Below are 23,096 nucleotides of genomic sequence, written 5' to 3'. Positions count from 1 at the left end.
GTGGGTGATGAACCAATATTTATACTATATATTTTCCCCTTTTTCTATTTCTTTTCTTGTCTAGTTTAGTTGGAAGTTTTGAGTATTTATGAGTTTTGCCATTTTGTGTTTCTACGAGCAGCAAGATTGAGTTTGGTGGAAAAGTATGCAAACGTTGGAATTTTTTAATGATTCCAGTTGGAGCTGATTCACAAGAGATCAAAGATGATCATATCAAATTTTCAACTCAAAATTCCCAGCCAATTGTTCCCAGCTTAAGAATGAAGACAGGTCACCATGCTGACAAGGCAATTTGGACCTCTGAAGGTTGCACAAGAGATAAGTACATAATTAAAGCCTAAATTGAATAAACTTCCTTCTTAGCTTTTGAAGCTGGCCTTTCAAGCTTTCTAAGGACATCTCATTCATTGAAATCTAAGGACTTTTGGTCTACTAAACGTTATGGCCAAATCTGCCCACTCCATGTGGGTAATAAAAATAAGAAAGTAATAGCACTTGTTTTGTGCTTTACTTTGTCATCATCACTTGGCAGACAATGGGGTTTTCAATCCCACTCATTTGGCCTTTGTAGCATTAGAAAAACAGAAGCTTTTGGTTAAAGGCAAGGAAAACACATGGATGTGGGAAAGAAAAGATGGTAGAAAATAGGAGATCATGGGGTACCCACTATGAAGTCGAGTTTGGTTGGTCTTCCAATTGTAGTTTTAGTTGGTTTTGGCAATTATTGCCTTTGGTTGAAGGCAATAACATAAGGGGAGACAGCAGAAGAAAAAAAAGGAAAGAATAACACAGCAGAAAAGAAAGAAGGGCAGAGGGCAAAGAGCAAAAGAAGCAGCGTGCAACATAGCAGAAAAATAAGGGAGTCGCAGCTCCACATGGAAGGAGGATCGGAGATCATCAGGAGATAACCTCCTTGATAATTTCTTATGTATTCAAATAATTATGTGTAACTAATTTCTTTTCGCTAGAGTGAGGCCATGAGCCGCAACATGATTACGTAGATTTCTCTTTCAATTGCTTAAGTATTGTTACATGCTTGTTTTGATATTTTCAATCTCTAAATTAAACTATTTATGTGTCTTGATGATTGATCACCATTAGGATGCTTAGAAAAGTCATTGGATGCAATTTTGAACGAATGTCACGTTAAAATTGGTTATGCTTCTTGTGATTGAGGATTGTAATTTCTACTAAGATAAATATCATACTCTTAGGGATTACATGGTTTAACAAAGGGATTTTCATCAAGATTAATGAATTATTATGTTTATATTTAATCCAAATGCCATGGATAAATTGCATGTAGTGGTATGCGTTTTAACTTGAATGTCACAAGTAAAACATACACAAGGAAAACCCAACCTTCAAAGCATATGTGTTTTTGATTACTTAAGCAATTGGAAGAGCTACGTAGGAGTGTTGTTGGTAAATGTTGAACTCTAGCATGTTGTCAATCTATTTTTCTTCAATCATTTATTTTAAGGAAAATTAATGAAAGGGGCTTGAAAACTTTGAGTTTTAATGATAAGGACAAAATAAAGGGTAAAGTGAATAGTACCAGGATTGACTTTTTAGTGTAAAAATATGGTTTTTCGTTAAAGTGAACAGTACCGTGTGCTTTTCGTTAAAGTTCCCTTTATTTTATCTTGAATTTTCTCATTTACTTGTTTTGTTTAGTTGAATCATTATTTCTATAAGCCATTTCCCTTTTAAATGTTTGTTTAAGTCACGTACAATAGTATTAGTTTTGTTGAATTAGTGTAGTTCTTAGAGTTAACTAAGTTAAATACATAAAAGCTTATAAATTTTTTATACCAGTCCCTGAGGAGATCGACCTTACTTGAGTCATTCTATACTACAACACTTGTTCTCTTGCAAGAATTTTCTATGGTTTAACCCTTTGTTTTACAAGTGGTAAAATCGCTATCAGTGAGGTCCACGTCATATTGAACTTTAACAATCCAAACCGTTTATTTTTCAAGTTGCAATTGACGTACACTTTATTCACTAAAAAACATTGAAATCTCATCGTGATAATTTAATAGGCAAATTGGTTCGGATTGAATTGAATTTTTGTAAGAATGATTTATGAATCGTGACTTATAAAATACATAGTTCGTATCATTGAAGTTAAGAATGTCTTCTTTTGAAGGGCCTATATAAAAACATACTGGAAAGAGATTAACCCATTTTAATATATACGGCGCATATATATTTGATATATTAAAAAAGGGATAGATATCTAAATTTATTATAGTGATTTTCTCAATCAGAGACTTGGTATCTATCCCTTTGCTATAGAAATTTTCAAGGTATTCTTGGGCAGTGAAGTCTCGATAGACTGGTGGTTTCTCAGGTGACAAGAGCTCCGGAAGAGGTCCATAGCAGCCGTCTTCTCTCCATTTGGCTAGGTTGAAAAAAATCACGATAGAGATCCGAGCTTCTTTCCATGAGTTGGCCAACACTCTGTGCTGTACACTTTGGTATTCCCCGTTGGAGATTATCTGCAGCCTCAGACATAAACATGAGGTATAAACCTAATTGGACAGAGAAATAAATAATCGATTTGAAAAAATATAATCAAACCAAACCTTGAATAAGTATGGCCATCATGAGTCATGCACATTCATGGTGAGGAAATGGATCCATTTTTATATTATTCTTTATAAAAGAAGGTAACATTTGGTCTGATCTCTCAAGATATGCATCCTTCACCTTTATGCTTTGTTGCAAAAATACGACTAGTTTAAACGTTCGTTTAGTTTTAAGTAGAGCTGGGCATTTAAAATAAAAAACCGAGTGAACCGCCTGAACTGCACAGACGATTTGGTTTCGTTTCGTTTTTTTTTTTTTTTAATTTTAATTTTCGATGGTTAAACCGAACCGTATCGACTTTAATCGGTTTGACAATTGGTTCTCAAAATTCTTAGGATACGGTTACTTTATTTTATTTTTTTAACCATAATTAATAAGTGTACTATGTAGTAATATAAATAGTTTGTTTGAGTTACCGTGTTTCTACTACATGAAAACAAAACATAATTGGTTTAAGAGTCCTTTTGGAAAAGAATAGGGATCTTTGGTGCTCTCCTTATTTTGTGTAACCTCAATTTCAAATTTAACTAATTTGAAATAATCTATCTCATTCAAAAGGCTCGTTCATTTGTGTTTTCCCTTGAGCAATCACTTATATTGGTGCTATGTTCTAAAGCTTTTGGAGAGAATTTTGTTATGTATTTTCGTCTTCACACAAACCGATAACCGACTCAAACCAACCTGCCACTGTCGGTTAACTGACTTGATCGGTTTTAGACGCAACTTGGTCGGTTTCGGTTTTGGCCCAAAACGGATCCAACCCAACCCGTGCCCACCCCTAGTTTTAAGAATGAGACCGCAGGGGATTTAATATCGACGGCAATATCGATCTTCCACCTAACTTTGCATTTCAAAATTAATTAGTCCTAATAAAAATTTGATAAAGATAGATATTTTGAAATTAAATAAATTAAGAGAAAATAAAGGAAGAAAAACAAAATAGAATTTGCAAAAGGAGAAAAAAAAGAGTTCGAGGGAATCATTGACCGAACAAAATATGGACAACGTTCTTTGTTTTTCTCACGTGAACATTTACTTTTGTCCAAGAAAAAATAGGAAAAGTTATTGTACATGTCCAAGACACATTACTGAGACTGGGCGGACGATGGAGTGGTGAATTCGATTAATTATCAGTTTGGTTGAAAGTGATTTCAAAATAGTTGAAAGCGTTTTTGGTGAAAATATTCTTGAGGCATTCTATACTACAACACTTGTTCTCTTGCAAGAATTTTCTATGGTTTAACCCTTTCTTTTATAAATGGTAAAAATTACCATCAAGAAATTGGCGCCGTTGCCGGGGACTGTGCCAACAGTTCCCGAGCTTTTGTGTTTATTTTTCTTATGCTTATGTTTATGTCTTATTTTTATTAATCATTAAAAAAAATTAAAAAAAACAGCAATTAATTTAGTTGAGTTTCGATATTTGATTAAGTGCAGTGGATGTGTGGTTTGAGATTTTTGTCTTTGTTTAACTAACTAGTGGTTGCCAATTTGCATAAACTGTGTTTTTGATTCATCTAGGTTTACTTACTTTCTTTTCCACTTTGTTGTTTAGTTAGTTTCTGTTAAGTTTTATTTTATTTTGCTTTTATTTTTGTTGTGGCTTAATATTTCTGTTGTTTGTTTAGGTGTAATATATGGTGATTGGAACAAGGTCCAAGAATCAAGTGCTTATTCCTTACGACCCTGAACCAGAGAAAGTGCAAGGAAATTAGCTAGAGAAAAATATTTAGCACAAGATTCCAATCTTGGTGATACTTTTCTTAAGGATTTGTTTCGTGATCTTGAGAGCAGCACATCTATTTTCCAACATTTGGCACCAGTTGCACACATGGCCCTAGCCTTACCTGCAGCAGGTCAACCTTTAAGGAATTCATTGGCAGCGAGAGTCAATGCAGTGCCAAGGTGCATTATATATCCAGATGTGGAAGATGGGACAACCTTTGAAATCAAACCTCACATCCTCAACATATTGCCATCCTTTCATGGGTTGCCAAACAGTGATCCCTACATGCATTTGGCTGATTTTATTGAGGCATGTGACAACACCATAATCAGAGGTTTCTCTTCTGAAGCTATCAAGTTACGCTTGTTCCCGTTCTCTTTGAAGGACAAAGCCAAGGCGTGGCTGCATTCTCTGTCTGCCAATAGCATTACAACATGGACAAAATTGCAAGAAAAATTTCTCAATAAGTTTTTTCCTTCTTCCAAGACTCTAGCACTTAAGAAAGAGATATTGGCTTTTGCTCAAAAGCCAAACGAGTTTTTCCATGAAGCTTGGGAACGGTATAATGAGATGTACACAAAATGTCCTCATGCTGGGTTTGATTCTAACCTTCAAATGAACATATTTTATGATGGTCTCAATGCCACCACCAAGAGTCAAGTGAATGCATCTGCTGGAGGGTCACTAATGTCAAAATCAGCAAGGGAAGCATTTGAGTTATTTGATATGATGGCTTCTGAATACCAACAATGTACAGAAGAACAAACACAAAAGAGGGGAGTTTTTGAGATTTCTCAGAGTTCTCCTAATGTTTCTGCTCAAATTGCTAAAATGGAAAAGAATTTTAATGCCAAGTTTGCTGCCTTAATGCAGGTCTCTTCCATGCCCAATGCCCAAGAAGCTTGCATCATTTGTAGTGAGACAACTCATGACATCACTCAATGCCCCAACAAGGATAGCTACCCTAAGTTTGTGCAAGAGCATGTGAATATGGTGAATAATTTCATTAGACCCAGAAGTGACCCTTATTCCAATACATATAATCCTGGGTGGAAGAACCATCCCAATCTTAGTTGGGGTGGCAACCAACAGCCACGTCAATACCAACAATCTTACCAATCAACTAGTGAGACTAAGAAACCATCTCTTAAAGATCAAATGTCACAGCTAGCTCAACATATGTCCGCTCTCTCTAATAGCACCAACAATTTTGTCCAATCCACACAAACTAGCATTCAGAATCTCACGGCATCAGTGGGAAATTTGAAGACTCAAGTTGGACAGCTTGCTACCATGTTCAATGAAAGAGAGAAAGGAAAGTTCCCGAGCCAATCTGAGCAAAATCCAAGAGGGATGGAGCATTGCAAAGTAATACGGACATTGAGAAATGGCAAGAACTATGACAACAGAAAAGTGGTGCACCATGAAGCCGAAGTGGAAGAAGAAGAGCTTACTGAAAGTGCACCATTAGTTGCAAAGTCTCGGTCAGAGGCTATTTCTGCAGCAGGTAGTCCAGATCCTAGTGCAAGTGACAAAGTGCAATCTCGACACAACTTTGATGCAAACAAGGAAAAAGGCCTTGGTAGTTTATTTGCACCTTCTGACAAGCCACCATGCAAGCCACCTTTGCCATTTCCACAACGACAACAACAACATTCCAAGGATCAACAATGCATTGAATTCATGAAGACGTTGGCTAAGGTTCAAATTAATTTGCCTCTATTAGATGCTATTAAAGAGATCCCATCATATGCCAAATTTCTGAAGGAGCTATGTTCTAAAAAGAAAAAGTTCTTGGAATACGAGAAGGTGATTTTAACTGAGCAATACAGTGTTGTCCTCTTACATACGCTACCACCCAAGAAGAAAAATCCGGGGAGTTTCACTATCTCTTGTACTATTGGTAGTCTTGATTTTCATAAAGTATTGATTGATTTAGGAGCAAGTGTTAACCTTATGCCTTATTCTGTTTTTCAAAAATTAGGTGAAGGAGAACTCAAGCCCACGTCTGTGAATCTTCAATTGGCAGATAGGTCTGTGACCTATCCTTTGGGTATTATGGAAGATGTGATTATTAAAGTGGATAAATTCTATCTCCCAGCTGATTTCATTGTACTTGACATGGAGGAAGACAAGGAAGTGCCTCTCATTTTAGGCCGACCGTTCATGGCCCCCGCCTGGACACTTATTGATATGGAAGCAGGTACTTTAACCTCAAGAGTGCAAAAAGAGTCAGTTGTATTCAAACTCTTTGAAGCAATCAAGCGTCCTCTCGAACTTGAAAAGTGTTTTCGTGTTGATGTTTTGGATGGGATTGTGCATGCAAACTTTGCCTCACGATCATCTAACGATGAGCTGTTAACTTGCCTCACCAACCATGATGCTACTTTATCTATGGAAGAAAATGTGGTGGACGTCATTGCTGCATTGGATAGTGCACCAATTCATAATCCAAAGTGGCGACGTGTTTATGAAAGCCTTGGAGTGCCTAAGCAGCCCCTTATACCTTCAAGTGAGCAAGCTCCGAAGTTAGAGCTCAAGCTACTGCCGAGCCACATCAAGTATGCTCATCTCGGGGTGAATGAGACCTTGCCTGTTATTATTGCTGCTGATCTTAATGACACAGAGGAAGACAAATTACTAAGAGTTCTTCGCAAGTATCAAGATGCTCTGGGGTGGACACTTGCTAACATAAAAGGCATCAGTCCAGCTTTGTGCATGCATAAGATTTTTATGAAGGCTGGGACTAAACCAACTTTTGAAGCTCAAAGACGTCTAAATCCGATCATGAAGGAAATTGTAAGAGTTGAGGTGATGAAGTTACTCGATACAGGTATCATTTATCCAATCTTGGATAGCAAATGGGTAAGCCCGACTCAGGTGGTTCCAAAGAAAACTAGTATTACTGTGGTGAAGAATGATAACAACGAGCTTGTGCCTACAAGGATGACCACCGGATGGCGAATGTGTGTTGACTATAAAAAGCCCAATAACAGCACTAGAAAAGATCATTTTTCGCTGCCATTCATTAATCAGATGCTCGAGAGACTAGCTGGTCATTCTTTCTATTGTTTCTTAGATGGTTATTCAGGGTACAACCAAATTCCAATTGCCCCTGAGGATCAAGAGAAGACAACATTTACATGCCCTTTTGGTACATTTGCATACAGACGAATGCCATTTGGATTGTGCAATGCCCCTGCCACTTTCCAACGATGCATGATGAGTATTTTTTCTGGAATGGTTGAAAATATTGTCGAGGTTTTTATGGATGACTTTTCTGTTTTTGGTAATTCTTTCGATATATGTTTGGATAACTTGTCTTTGGTTTTGGAAAGATGCAGGGAGACTAATCTTGTGTTAAATTGGGAGAAATGCCATTTTATGGTTAAGCATGGCATTGTGCTAGGACATCTAATTTCAAGCAAAGGAATAGAGGTTGACAAGGCAAAGATTGAGGTGATCGCCAAATTACCACCACCAACTTCTGTGAAGAATGTGAGATCTTTCTTGGGACATGCTAGTTTTTATCGAAGATTCATAAAGGATTTTTCCAAAATTAGTCGTCCTCTTTGTAATTTACTTGCTAAAGATGCTTGTTTTGATTTTAATGCAGATTGTCATGATGCTTTCAATAAATTGAAGGATCTTCTCACATCAGCCCCAATTATAACAGCTCCAGATTGGACCCTTCCTTTTGAGCTCATGTGCGATGCTTCCGATTACGTTGTTAGTGTTGTCTTTGGTCAGCGACATGACAAGCTCCCCCATGTTATATATATTATGTCAGCCGCACTTTGAATGATGCTCAGCTGAATTATGCCACTACGGAAAAAGAATTACTTGCAGTGGTATTTGCTCTTGAAAAGTTTCGATCGTACTTAATTGGTGCTAAAGTCATTGTGTATTCTGATCATTCTGCTCTCAAGTACTTATTATCTAAAAAAGAGGCCAAACCACGATTGATTCGATGGGTCCTTCTTTTGCAAGAGTTTGATTTGGAGATCCTACATATAAAGGGACGTGAGAATGTTGTGGCAGATCATCTCTCAAGATTAGTAAATTCAAGCACTGATGAGGCAGATTCATTGCCCCTGCAAAAGAGCTTTCCAGACGAGCAACTTCTAGCGGTTACTCATCAAGTACCCTGGTATGCTGACATCGCAAATTATTTGGCATCTGGAGAAATACCATCAGAGTTCAGTTACCAACAAAGGAAGAAGTTCCTCTCCACTGTAAAACACTACTTTTGGGATGAGCCATACATTTTCAAGCATTGCCAAGATCAAATCATTCGTCGGTGTGTCCCCTTAGAAGAACAAGAAAGCATTTTGAAGTTTGCTCACTACTATGCATGTGGTCGTCATTTTGGACCAAGAAGGACAGCGACCAAGATCTTACAAAGTGGTTTCTTTTGGCCATCTTTATTCAAAGATGCATACCTATGCTGCCAGGCTTGTGATAAGTGTCAAAGAGTTGGAAATCTTTCTCAGAGAAATGAGATGCCCAACAAAGTATTTTGGTGATTGAACTATTTGATGTTTGGGGTATAGACTTCATGGGACCTTTCCCTTCTTCACATGGCAATCTCTACATCTTGGTGGCGGTTGATTATATCTCTAAATGGGTGGAGGCAATAGCTTCTCCAACATGCAAAAGTTCTATGGTGTTAGGTTTCTTGCAGAATACTATTTTTCCCCGATTTGGAGTACCTCATGTTATCATCAGTGACGAAGGTACGCATTTCTTAAACAGCACCATGGCTTCCCTTTGTGCCAAGTATCATATTCACCATCGCATAGCCACTCCATACCATCCACAAACATCTGGACAAGTTGAAGTATCTAATCGTGAGCTTAAGAGGATTCTTGAGAAAACTGTCAGTTCATCTCGAAAGGATTGGAGTTTAAAGCTTACTGATGCTTTGTGGGCATATAGGACAGCTTATAAGACACCAATTGGGATGTCTCATTTTCGTTTGGTGTATGGGAAATCTTGCCATCTACCTATGGAACTTGAGCACAAGGCGTATTGGGTTATTAAGCACCTCAATTTTGACTACCAGGCAGCTGGAGAGAAGCGGAAGCTGCAGTTGAATGAACTGGAAAAAATAAGGAATGATGCTTATGAGAATGCAAAGATTTACAAGGATAAGACCAAGAAATTTCATGATGCTCACATCCTTCGTAAAGAGTTTCAACCGGGTCAGAAGGTTTTGCTTTTTAATTCGAGACTGAAACTATTCCCAGGAAAGCTCAAATCATGTTAGAATGGTCCATATCGTGTTGTACAGGTCCATCTTCCTGGGGCTGTGGATATCCAAAACATGCAAACTGGTTTTGTCTTCAAAGTTAATGGACATCGCGTGAAGTTATACAAGGAGTCTCCATATGATCTTGCTAAGGATTCCATCACTTTGAAGGAACCTGTTATTTGAATCAAACTGCCAACAAAATGTCTAGCTCTAGACAGTAACTAAAGCGCTTCTTGGGAGGCAACCCAAGCTTTCTATCTTTCATCTTTAGTTTGAATAATTTTAAATGTTCTTGTTCTGTTTTTCTCTTGTTTTCTGGTTTATGTGTTTAAGTCCTACTTTTGCTCCCTTATGCAGGTAATGATTTTGCAGTCTTTACCACAACTTCTTGCAAAGTTTCTTAATCCCACAGGTTACTCACACATTTGTTATGCATAATGGGACGTGTTGAAACAAGTTTGGGGATGATTTGGAATTCTACCATGGAACAAAAATGCATTTTTACTGCCGCTCTCCTCGCCTACACAAATTGGTGTGTTCTTTCCTTTTCTTTATGTGTATTGATTTCATTTTGTATTTCTTTCCTTCCATTTTTATGTCTTATTGTTAAAAATTCCTTTCATTATCATTGGGGACAATGCTATACTTAAGTTTGGGGGTGGAAATATATTTCGTTAGTTTACTTCTTGTTTAAAAAAAAAAAATTGCATTTTTTTTGTTGTTTGTAGCTACTTCTCAATTCAATGATGAGATTTGATCTTAATTTCCTTCTTACTTTCAAGAAGTCTAAGTTCTTTTCGTTGTCTTTGTGTTAACTGTGATTTCCAGAAATCAACTTGAAAAATAAATGTGCCTAGTCTTGTCAATGTGAAACTTGAGAATGATTTGGCGTTTCATATGTGAATCATGTGAGATTTGTAAACCTTGTGAGCTTTTAAGCCTTTACATGATGGAACCATTATGCATCAATCTCATTCCTTCTTGTGCGAATGATCTCACTGTACATGTATCTCTAGAACTTGCTTTATACTTCTCGATTCATTAATCAATTCATGTAATAACTTGGAAGTGATATAGACCATCTTTGGATCGTTTGAGCCTTTCATGCCTACCTTATATGCTATGTTTATCCGTAGTAGCCCGTTGAGCCTTTAACTAAGCTATTTCTTTGTTAGCCACATCTCTTTACCTTGCTCCGATATTGGAGTTGAGCCCATACACAGAAATCGATTCCTTATTGTTTTGAGAAAGTATTACATGGGTTGTGCTCTTGGGGGTTTCATTTATGTAGAAATATGGATGGAGCATGTGTATTACAATGAAATGTGAATTTGATGGGTGATGTAGCTTTTGCAGATTTATGCTTAGCTTTGCAGATTTGAAAAAAAACAAAACAAAAAAAAATAAAATTGGAGAGTGTTGATTTGTTGAAAATGTGTCTGCAGAGTATAAATTTCCTTTTGAAGTTGAATTTGGGGATTAACAGGTGCTCGAGGTTTTATTATTTTGCTTTCAATTTGAGGTGGTGTGATATTGAGGTGTTGGAAAACTACTAAAGTGTACTTTCTCAAAATTTTTGATTTCCATATCCTTTCTTTCATGTGCCTATCACCTTTAGCCCCATTACAACCGTAATAAAGTCCTATTGATCCAAGGTATTTCTTAAATATTGATAGCGAGTTAGGTGGACAAGCAAGCATATGGTGGCATGTACAATGAAATCACTTGAGTGAAACACATTAACCAAAACTTATGAGTGAATGAGCGTATGTCTTGTGAGAAACTCACATGTTTGCATATGATGATTTAAAGGAGCTTGGAATTGCATTGACATGGCTAGCTCACACATGACATTTCAACATTTTGTTTGAACGAAATTTGGTTAACTATTGGATGATGTTTTGAGCTTTTGTTGCTTAGTTCTTGGCTGTTTGTTTCATGGTCCGCAGGGGATTTAATATCGACGGCAATATCGATCTTCCACCTAACTTTGCATTTCAAAATTAATTAGTCCTAATAAAAATTTGATAAAGAGAGATATTTTGAAATTAAATAAATTAAGAGAAAATAAAGGAAGAAAAACAAAATAGAATTTGCAAAAGGAGATAAAAAAGAGTTCGAGGGAATGATTGACCGAACAAAATATGGACAACGTTCTTTGTTTTTCTCATGTGAACATTTACTTTTGTCCAAGAAAAAATAGGAAAAGTTATTGTACATGTCCAAGACACATTACTGAGACTGGGCGGACGATGGAGTGGTGAATTCGATTAATTATCAGTTTGGTTGAAAGTGATTTCAAAATAGTTGAAAGCATTTTTTGTGAAAATATTCTTGAAATTAATTTTTAGTAAAAAAAGACAAATGAATTGTAGAATAATACTTGAAATTCTTCTTGCAAGAAAACACATAATTGTATAAAACACTTTAAGGGCTTTTGAAACTCAAAAATATTTCCTCTAAAAGTGCTTCTAGATATACTCTTGTTGCAGAATTAAAACTATATCACTCGATTTATGTAGTTGGACGAGAAATGGTACATGCAAGAAAAAATATGAACATGCTATTGTCAAGTTGGATTTACCTGAAGCAAGTCTCCAACGTTAATAATTAAACCTCCAGGCACAGGCTTCACATCCAACCACTCATTCCCATGCCTAATTTGCAACCCAGGCACATGATTGTGCAACAAAACAGTTATAATCCCAGGATCAGTATGTGCAGTACTCCCCACCGTTCGATCAGGCTGGGGACAATAAGGATAGCAATGCCCGCAGCCTCATATCCGAAAAGGTGAGCTCCTTAAAACCTCCTTCCCTCGAACCCTAACCCTTCTGAAAGCAACTCCATCACGTCCGTTGCCACCTTGGTTGCATGGAAATCCCATGCAACCACCTCTTCCCTACAAGTCTCAGGTATATCCTCCACCTCCGGCCTCTCTGGACTCATCCACACTTGTAACGAGTCGTGCCAGCTGGCAGCCGTCGTGCGGTACAAGTCGTTATTGCTAGTATACATGACCCTCTTTCCCTCCTCTCGCTTGTAGTACTTGGCTTTGGCCTCATGGGGCTGGTGGTGAACGCTTTGATCGCGTTGACCGTTTCGCCCAGAACAGAAACGGGCAGCCCGTGGTTGGTTACTTGGAAGAAACCAAAGCTTTTGGCGGCCGATTTCACTTGGTCAACGATTTTGGGGTGGTGGGCAGCGGAGTTGATGTGGGAAAGGTCGATCATGGGGATGGTGGTGGTGGTGTTTTGGTTTGAGGGTTTGAGATCGGACAAAGTTTGAGGGTCGTGGATGAAAATTGAGGGATGGAAGTGATGCCAGAGTCGGAGAGGCCCTTGACTCCCATCTTTGACTCGTCGAATTCTTTCACTTCCTTCATGTGGTCGTACAAAGTGGCATCAATATTTTTGGCTGCCATTTTCTTAGCACAACTGGTAGAATCGGAACATTCAATCCAATATAACTATATATTTGTGCGTCTCCAATTATTTCATCTAACAACATATAAAGGCGGGGATGCGTTTGGTGCTCTTTATTTTTAATCGGTTTTTTGTGCCAAAGTCATGAGCTCACTGAAAGTTCTATTTTACTTAAGAGCAGTTTCAGTGTTGCTAGGCTTACTGGACAATAGGCAATTCAATCCCCCAAGTAAATAGTAATTGCCTTAAATAAATAGTAATTGTTCAATTCATCCTCTAAACTGAATAGTTCAGGCAATTCATATTAAAATATTATTATTATTATTTTATAAAATAATAAATAGTTATTTTATTTTTAAATTCAGATAATAATAAAAGATTGGATGAAAATATTGAAATATGGTGTGAGGTAGAAGAACATGATTAAGTATTTATAGAAAAATTAAATTAATTTTTTTTTATATTTTTAATTAATTTTTTAGTGGTGACTAATATCATCGTCACATCACATAACTCAGGGCTAGGTTAGGCAATTTTGATGGGGGAGGGCATTTCATCCACCATCCCCTGTGTAACTCCCCTTCCTCTCCTTTTTCATTTAACTGGAAAATAATACAAAAGGAGGAAAAAGAAAGGTCAAATACTTACAGAAAAGAAGAAAGCCTTTGCAAGACTCATGCATGTGGATGTCCAATATAGACTGGTAATTTGGTAGTGATATTTCAGAACCAAGCGGCACTAATGAGAGTAATACCCACTACTAGAAAAGCCTTCCAAGAGCAACAACTATATGGTGCGTTTGTTGTACCGAACTATCTCAGACTGAACTAGATTTAAGAACTAACCTAAACTGGATTAGACTAGACTAAGCTGAACTAACTTAATTAAGCGTTTGGAGTAGTGCTAGATCAAGAAGCTGGACTAACAATAAATTATTATTATATTTTAATTTATTTTCTTTTTAAAATATCAAAATTAATATATGGAAAAATAAAAGGGCATAGCTCTCTTCTTCTTCACGAATTGCAAGTGCACCTACAACTTGGAGAGTTATCGAATTTTCAATAACAAAGGCTTACTCCCATTCAAAACTCAAAAAACAGAGATCTAAATTTCCAATAACAAAGAAAAAAACGTTGATTATTACAAATAAAAAATACTTAAAAGACCCAATTCATTATTGGTGCTCCTCTCGCATTCAGGTCTAATCCCTAAGCCCATGAATGTGGCTGAAGATAAACATCGTAGAGGCTCTGTTAAGGCCGTCGTCAAATAGCTGAGCTTGATCAAGCAAAGAAATCGCGAGACTGTAGAACCGATTCGGTTTGAGATTCACATCGGAGGCAACCTTGGGGAGAAAGTCTTCGATAAATTTCTAATCCAGTTAAGAAACATCCGAGTCTTATAAGATGAAAGACTTTTTGGACGACCTAACAAGGGAGAGAAGAGCAATGATGAATGGCGAAGAAAGAGGCAGCATAGTGAGGATGGCCGTTCTTAGCAATCCCATGGTTCAACGCCAGACTAGTTTAGATGACCTAACGAGGCTTGGAGAGCTCCACACGAGTCCGAGCTAGTCTCATTTAAATTAGTCTCCAAGCATACCAAACATGGGATAATAGTCATAGCTGGTCCAATCTCACTTAAGAAGGTGAAACAAACACACCCATAAGCTTTTCCACAGAAAAGGAAAAGACGTAGAAAGCATGATAAAACGAAATTGTAATTCTCTGTTGCAGTGCTAACATGTAATATATATGATAAAATTTGAGTACTCACTTTTCGATTTTGTGCAATGACAATATAATACATGTTTTATTGTTTTAAAAAGTAATGGACATTTTATTTAATTTTTCTTGAACTTTAGAATAGTCTTAAGTCCACAAGTGCCTTCGCCCATGAGCGGTAGGTCTCGGGTTCGAGACTTGGGAGCAGCCTCTTCATAAAATGGGGGTAAGGCTAGCCGACATTCACCTCTCCCAGACCCTGCGTAAAGCGGGAGCCTTGTGCACTGGGTACGACCTTTTTTATAAGTAATGTTAGAGAGATTAAATTTGTAGACTAAATTTTATACATAGAAGTTGATGATTGGATTATCAATTGAGTAATGTGATAGGATTAAAAACACACCACAAAGTAGCACACAAATGTCCTATTGATTTTCCTTATTAACATTAAGATTTGTTAATTGTAGCATATGAAAATAAGGGTCTTTCCCGCAGAAGATTGTTTTATCTAACTACTTAAAATGTCACAAAAACTGGTTGATGTCCCTACTGACCAGCCACCAAAAAATACTTATTAGACCGACTTACACTAATCTAAAGTTTACGAAATTTTATATGCAGACACTAGACACACAGAGCTACACTTCTACAAAATTTTGGGATTTTTGGAGTTGATTTGCTATTTAAATGAAATCGAACAAAAACAGGAAACAAATTTTAAATAGTTCACAAATTAAAAAAAAATGAGTTAGGAGAATTGCTATCCACCATCAAATAATCATGGAAATATGTTATGTTTCATTCAAATTCCTTTTATTTCCGGATGAAGATGCTCAAGTTGGCTCAATGTTAGAACTCAACCTATTAATCTTTTTTATGTAGTATGTTAAGAGAATGACATTTTCAACTTAACTTAGTTCCTAGTATGCAATCTAGAATGGTGTGTTCATAGATTTAACAAGTAGAAATCATTAAGAATAAAAAGAGTTTGAATCATCACAAGGCATCGTAAGTGTTCACATGTTAATCGCAATTAACAAGTACTACTCTAGAATATATGTAGGTCCTCATTCGACAAAGGTAGGCACACACATTTCATAGCATTATAATCCTAGATATGCTTACTAAGTATGCATCCGTAGAAAACACATAAAGAATTCATCAATGAGAAAAGTAGTGAACTAATTTTCATCCATTCATAAAAGTAATTCAAACAAAATGTCATAACAAACTTGCAATCATATTCGGGGCTTCAAAACCACCCCTAACTACTAAAAATTTAGTTACACATTATTATCAAATAAAACCAAAAGAAAGACATGAGTTTGAGAAGATAAAACCGAAAGAAGAGAATGCCAAATTTTCCTCCTTCCTTTCCTTCCTTCCCCAACGCTGCTGCCTTGCCTTTTCTTTCTATTCTATTCTATTTTTTTTCTCCTTCTCTTTGTTGCTGCAACCTGCAGCCTTTTTTGTTCTTGCTTGCTGCCCTAGTTTCTTCTCCATAACTCACCCTACTAACAGCCATTTAGTGATGACAATAAGTGAGAGGAAATGGTAAAACAATTGTAACTCTTTAGGTAGCCTTTAAGCCCAATACTCCCACTTAATTCTTATCTTTATTTCCATTTCCTCTAATATTTGAATAGGTATCAGCTGACTTGTTCTTGGTGTTTTGGCGGCTAGATTTATTGGATTTATTGCTTTCAGTTACAAACTGCTCAGCTTCTTAGGAACCTTTCAGTGTTAAAACGGTCATAACTTCTTCTAGAAAAATGATATTAGCAATCTGAAAAATGGTCCAGAAAATAGACATCCATAGCTTTCCAAGCATATAAGGCTCGTTCTCTAATTCATTCTGAGCTTTCTGCAACTTGCTTCCAAAGTCAGCTGATCAACACAGGCAGTTTTGACGAATTTGTTACTTAAAATCTCACTTGTACTATTTTTCTTTTCTTTGCTTGACAAATCCCACAAAACACAAAAACAAAGTAAATAGCTCAAAAATATAAGGAACTAACTAAGAAAAGACAAGTGAATATTTGATGTAAAATATATATAAATGTGAGCTTATCATAATGCTAGGTAGAATATTTTTTAGACAAAATTTTGTAAACTAAATGACGTAGAAGTTGGTAATTGAATTTTTACTTAAGTGATGATTAACGTGGTTATTTTTTATTTGTGACACATCATTTAGTTTGTAAATTTTAGTCTAAAAATTTACTCTACTCATCATTACTCTTACAAATTCGAGTATTGATTAACCGCTTATTTCGTATTGATGACACATTATTTAATTTGTAAATTTAATCTACAAATAATCTACCTACCATTACTCTATCTATGTATACATAGGAATGCTTTCTTCCTTTCTCTCTCATTTCGTCTTTCTCGTCCATTGGTTGCCATGTGGATTCCATTATCCTTTAAAATTAGAGGGTTGTTATCCCTACCCAGTGTGTTATTTCTACACCAATGTTTATTAAAAAAATTAATGACCAATTTATCCTCTTGTAAAATGTCACATAAGGACTATTGAAAAACAAAAGCAAATCGTTCTCTTCCACCCACACCCGTGCAACTTGTAATCTCAATTCTCTAAAACATCTCCTCTTCATTTTATGCCTTTTAATTTTTAATTTGTGTTTATTGGATCATAAATAAATGAATCTATAATTGAATAACATGAGTTGATCTTGTGGAATTCGTCGAGCTCGTCATAATCCACATCCCAAAACGCGCTAAATGCATCAGTTGCCGTATCAATCATTGGCCTCCGGCTTCTCCGGTGGCAGCAGAGATGGAGTTGCTTTCTCTACCGATTTCGCTTCTTATTCTTTCGGCTTTGATTCTTTGATTGTTGAGAAACTCAAACTCTTCGTTGTTGTCGTTGCATCACCTCCTTTGTTAGCCGTGGGATACTCGGGATGGTGGTACAAGTGCAGAAGGATGGTCACGGTCTTGCTTCCATTTCACTCATATGGATATAATCATTTATGAAAGAAAAAAAAAGTTTTTGATAATCAAAATATTATTTAAATAATTGAAAAAATAGAATGGAAGAACATGATATAGAAGAAGAAATCAAGCAACATGAAGTCGTGGATGTGATCGGATTTTGGGCTTTGCATGGGCAAGGGAAGGGGGAGTTGTACTGGGGAGCCATGTCAAAGGTGTTCTTATTTTTAATGGTGGGTGGGAATATAGTAGAGTGCTAGAGTGCTCTTTTTATTTTTTATGGTGGGTGTGAATATATGGTAGGTGGAAAGAGAAGACAAGGGATGGGCATAATATCTCTCTAAAATTATATAATAAATACCTTGAAAACAAATTTATTATTTTATTTCCTCGTTTACCCCTCTCATTAGTTATCAACTCCCGTTTCTTCTTTTCTTTTATTAATAATTTTGTTTTGTTCAAAAACGCTCGACTCACCAACTCCACCTTCCCTCACCAGCCCTCTTTCCACCAGCCCGATAAGCACCCATGGCATCCATCATCCCCAACCTGCTCTCAATGGTTCCTGCTCCCTGATCATGCTCCCAGACCCCACCCCTTGATATTCCAACCCATCTAACGATTATCCCTCTAACTTTAGAGAGGGGATAATGCTAGGAAACCAAGGTTTTAAACAAAATTTGCAAATCGAATAATGTGTTACTAGTAAAAAATAAGCTTGTTAATCAACAATTAAATGATAATCCAATCATCAACAACATGATTTGATTACAAGATTTGGTTTAAAAATTTGGTATCTCTAGTATTACCCTAAAAAATGGTACGGGCATGATGTGACAACCTCTCTCTCGACGTCAAATTGATATACTCTGTCTCTGCTGAAATTATCCCTTCCCCACACACACACTGAGTCACTGACACAACCACCCGCCCCCTGCTTCCCAGCTTCCCAAGTTGATATAACTTTAGAGAGGGCGGAGGCATGAAAACTTACTTATCCCTTACATTAACTCAAAGACTTAATGCATCTAATTTAACACATTTATTCATTGACTCCATATTTAAACAGTATTTATTCAATCAAAATTGGGAGTCAAATATCACAATGTATGGTGAGGAAAGCCAAGCTTATTGGCTAAAGCCTATATTTGGCTAATGAGTGTGTGATACACCGTTTTTCTCCCTATATTATTATAAGAGCCTGACTGCTTAACCAAGCATACATTTCCCTTAATATTTACATCAGAACTCCAAGTTTTGGTTCATTTGCTTAGGAGCATTCATACTCCATGCGGCGAGGGTTTGTACAGTAACAGGCTCAGTCCCATTGTTGAACACAAACAATTGAGCATCATCCTTAATAGCTAAGGTGGGATAAACCCTGGATAAGATGCATGTTTTTCCACCAGCTGCAAAACTTTCAACAACTGAATGATCAATCTGCAATTAGAAATCGCGAAAAAAATGACATTAGTTTTGAATTCTTAATTAATTAATGACTTATAGAAAATGAGTAGTATTTAAACAGACAAGGGAAGAGTTCAAGTTATGCGTACCAAACTTCTTAGAGAAATCTTCTTCTCAGCAGCTAAATCTACATCTACATAGCCAGCAAATGATGGTCTATACTGTTTGATGTCAAACGGCCTCAAAGTAGAACTGCCCCATCCAAATATTTTAAGGGTTAAATATATATAGTAAACATAATCCTAGATCAAAGTTAGAATAGTAGTTTATTAATAAGAAAGGTAGATAGGACTAGGGCAAAAGACAAACCTTTTTGCATCAGAGCACATGAGAACCTTATGCTTGTTCTCTTTAGTTTTGAAAACCCTAAAGAACACCGGAGTAAACTCCTCTAGGTTTTGTGAAGCCAACGTCGCAAGCCCAAACGGACCAACCCCACCTGGAACGTTCGAACGCTTTAGGGCACAGACTGATTCTGCATCGAGCTTCTCCCAATTAGGATCAAACTCCTCGGCTTTGTCCAAGCTCTCTAATGTGAATGTAACATCAACATCGGCCTGAGCAGCAGTTATTCCTTTAACTTGAACAAGTTTTCCCTGCCTCATATTTTTTATGTCGTTCAAGTCGACCTTTTGTCCCCTCAGAGTTTCTAATTCTTCAACTGGCCATTGCAGCACTTGTTTCCCACTCGGGTCCAGCCACAAAGTCCTTGGAATTGCCTACGAAATTATACCACCCATGAAAAAAAAAACATTAAGGGATCTCCATGTAGTTCTACATATAATTATATTGCTAGTTAATTATAGAAAACAATAACTTGTTTCGACTAAATTGTAGATCATATTGATAGAGGTATGTAGGATCAATTGGTTTATAGACAACGGACACATTTGTTGGCACTCTCTCTGATACGTGTTGACCCCCGTATACAATAAAATTCTCATTTTTATTAGAGAATGTGTCAGCAAATGTGTCTAAAATAACATTATTGTCCCCAATATTGTGGTCATTGTGATTCTTCCAAAACTTTATTAGAAAGTGAGCATGTCAACATGTCAGCTATTTTTATTTAAGAGTACATAAATAAATGCGTCAATTTTGTGCGTTTCAATAACATTATGTAAGTAGTAAGTAATGCGGCCTAACATTGTGACCCTTCTAAAACTAGTGAGAGGGAAAAGAAATATTAGGCCTAGAATTAATAAGCAATTATGATATACCTGAATTCCAGCCCATCCCTTAGCCGTGTCATCATCAGCTGAATCAGACTCATTAGCCCAACCCCACAAGATCCTCCTGTTCTTTGAAGAATCAAAAAAAGTCTTTGAAGCATAAAAATTCCCATAATCGAATCTCAATCCCTCCCTGCCGTCGGCCGAAGTTTTATCCGGCTCATAGACTTCAGTCTCAGGCTCATATTGCCCAACAGTGTAGTACTCATACCTAGTTTCATCAAGACTCACTTTAAACACATGCTTCACATCGTTGCCAACTCTCGACGTGTCCAATCCATTCTTGCCGTGCAAGGAAACGGGAAAAAAATCGGGGCACTCCCACATACCGGTTAGGGGAGCAGAGTGAAGAGGGTGCTTGGCCTTGATCCAATGCTTAAAGTCAATGCTCCTATACAACCAGGCCATCCCTGATTTCTTTCTTTTGCCACCCACCAACATTCTCCAGTGACCGTTATGCCACCATGCAGTCGTGGGATCACGAAATTGGCTCGCATTCATGTCCGAGCTAGGGAGGACTAAGGGGTTGTCATCGGGTTTGTCCCATTCACGAAGGTAGGGGTCGGAAATGTTTACTGGAACTGCGTAGCTCTGGATCTGACGCTTGTCATTGTCGAGGCCAGTGTAGAGGATGATCGGCCTGTTGCCGGGGAGAATGGTGGTGGAGCCAGACCACGTGCCGTTTATGTCAAAGGATTTTGAGGGGAATATGGCGTTTGGTAGGGCTTCCCAGTTGATGAGGTCTTTAGAGACTGAGTGTGCCCACACTATGTTTCCCCACACTGAACCTTTGGGATTGTATTGATAGAATAAGTGGTAGAAACCATTGAAGAACATGGGCCCTGTTCAATTTGCATGTCAAAGCGGAAAAGATTAAAACTAGCAGGTAATGAAGGGATTAACTAAAAAGCACTTCTATTTGGACCCTATTTACCACATTACTCACCAACTCTCTAATATTTATAGGTGAGTTTCATACACACAAGTGGAGTCCACCTCTATTAAAGAGGTAGTCAGCAATGTCGTCAAAATGTGATACAAATAACATTATTCCAAAGGTACTCACCATTTGGGTCTGTCCATAGAGAATTGTTCAATTTTTGGCCACCATGGAAATTGGAAACAAAACAAAAGAGTCAGTGAAATAATGTGATCTTTAAAAGATTTAGGAATATAGAATAATTATTAGTACTGCCATGGTGATTATGATGATGTATTAGGGGAAGTAACAAGCAATTAAGAAATCTCACATGCACAATAGTGCCTATGTAAATATCAAACCAAAAAAATAACCAGTTACTTTTCAATTATTTTTCACTAATTTTCGTATAGCATTAAGAAAAAGTAGAAGAAACCTCCAGGTTCATTAAGAATGTTGCCATCATATACAATTATTTCGAGGGCACAAATTACGTGCATGCTTGCCATTTATTCATGAAATATCTGTTAGGGCAATGATGGCTTCTTCCTTCATGCAGATCGGGATTAAACTGTCAGCTGATACAAAACTTATGAACAAGTCCTATCTATAAACTTCTATTTACAATTTATGAACCCTGGATCAGAAAACCAAGCATGATGATTTGGAAAAATACCGTTAATCCAGTGCTTTGGAGGTTGGAAGTGGTAGGCAGTTCTGTGGACTTGGTTCACCTCACCGGCAGGAACATTCTGAAGCCTAGAGTAAATCCTATGCGACCCTTCTACTCCATTGTTGTTTGTGATCAGAAAAACACATGAAGCGAATAAAAAAACTGGAGATAACTTTCTTAAGATATCCATATTTACAACGTGCAATGAGAAAGATAAGAGAAGAGCTATTGGATAAATAGGGATTGAGTTATCTATATATAGATCTAGGCTCAGCGAGACACAAGGTGGTATTCGTCACAGCGGTCAATAAGGAGAAGAACTTTTCTTGCACTTGTATGAGGCCGTCTTTCATGCATATTCATGATCACACCCTACTCCAATTATATATATAGTAAATGTGAGACACTTGTTTCACGCAAAGGTGGTTGATGTTGAGCATAATAACGTGAGACACTTCTAACTGCATTAATAGACATAGTAACGACTTTTTTAAGAAAAACAATGCAAAGGGTATCTAAAATTATACTTTTGATTTCAGTCATTTTCGTGCAGTTTCGGTTTTGACAATTTCAACTTCTAGTGCAACACATCTGGTAGCGCTATGTCAGATTTCTGTCTTGATAATTAACAGGGTTATCGATGTGGATTGGACTCAAAAGTGTTGAGAGTAGTTAGTTTGCAGGTTCCTGGTCAATCGTACTGAAAAGCTTCGAGGCCATCGTCTATTTTTCCTCATCTGGCATTTCTTTCAAGTGGTTTACCCAGCTAAGATTTATTCCCTCTTCACATGCCTGTCCTCTTTTGACATTGATGAAGTAATGAAATCCTATTTTGTCTTAAAAAAGATTCAATATATCTGACTGTAGACATCGAAATTTCGGCGAAATAAATATTCACCAACACAAATAAAGTTTCGACATGTCAGGGCATACGTGGCAAAAACCATGTGTCTACCGAAATTTCAATGTCTACACTGACTTCCAATCCAAACTATCACCTTAGGCACTCTGACATTAGGCTAAATCTCTTCCCTATATCCTTAACATATTAATTCGAGAAAATTTAATCGAAGATATATGAACGATCTTGATTGCCCATATATGATTTTAGAAGCTAAAA

At 37.0% G+C, this 23,096-nt stretch overlaps 1 protein-coding gene, 1 non-coding gene and 1 pseudogene across 2 annotated transcripts; all 3 read right to left on the bottom strand.

The window, feature by feature from the left end:
- Nucleotides 1-2,000: 2,000 nt before the first annotated feature.
- On the bottom strand, nucleotides 2,001-13,075 carry LOC139191527 (1-aminocyclopropane-1-carboxylate oxidase homolog 4-like; annotated as a pseudogene).
- On the bottom strand, nucleotides 4,814-4,920 carry LOC114822374 (small nucleolar RNA R71). Its single transcript, XR_003770450.2, has one exon. It is a non-coding gene; the product is annotated as a small nucleolar RNA R71 (small nucleolar RNA).
- Nucleotides 13,076-18,743: 5,668 nt separating the features above from the next.
- Nucleotides 18,744-22,192, bottom strand: LOC103454064 (beta-fructofuranosidase, insoluble isoenzyme 1-like). The gene is made up of 6 exons (XM_029093132.2): nucleotides 21,980-22,192; nucleotides 21,451-21,459; nucleotides 20,373-21,226; nucleotides 19,462-19,871; nucleotides 19,242-19,344; nucleotides 18,744-19,125 (listed from the first exon to the last, which is right to left on the bottom strand). Exons 1-6 carry the CDS (start codon nucleotides 22,164-22,166, stop codon nucleotides 18,928-18,930), a joined length of 1,761 nt encoding a protein of 586 aa, XP_028948965.2. The 5' UTR covers nucleotides 22,167-22,192; the 3' UTR covers nucleotides 18,744-18,927.
- Nucleotides 22,193-23,096: the final 904 nt, after the last annotated feature.

Source organism: Malus domestica, chromosome 14 (genome assembly GCF_042453785.1).
Source record: "Malus domestica chromosome 14, GDT2T_hap1".
Lineage (NCBI taxonomy): Eukaryota > Viridiplantae > Streptophyta > Magnoliopsida > Rosales > Rosaceae > Malus > Malus domestica.
This window is presented reverse-complemented; position numbering and strand designations above follow the sequence as displayed.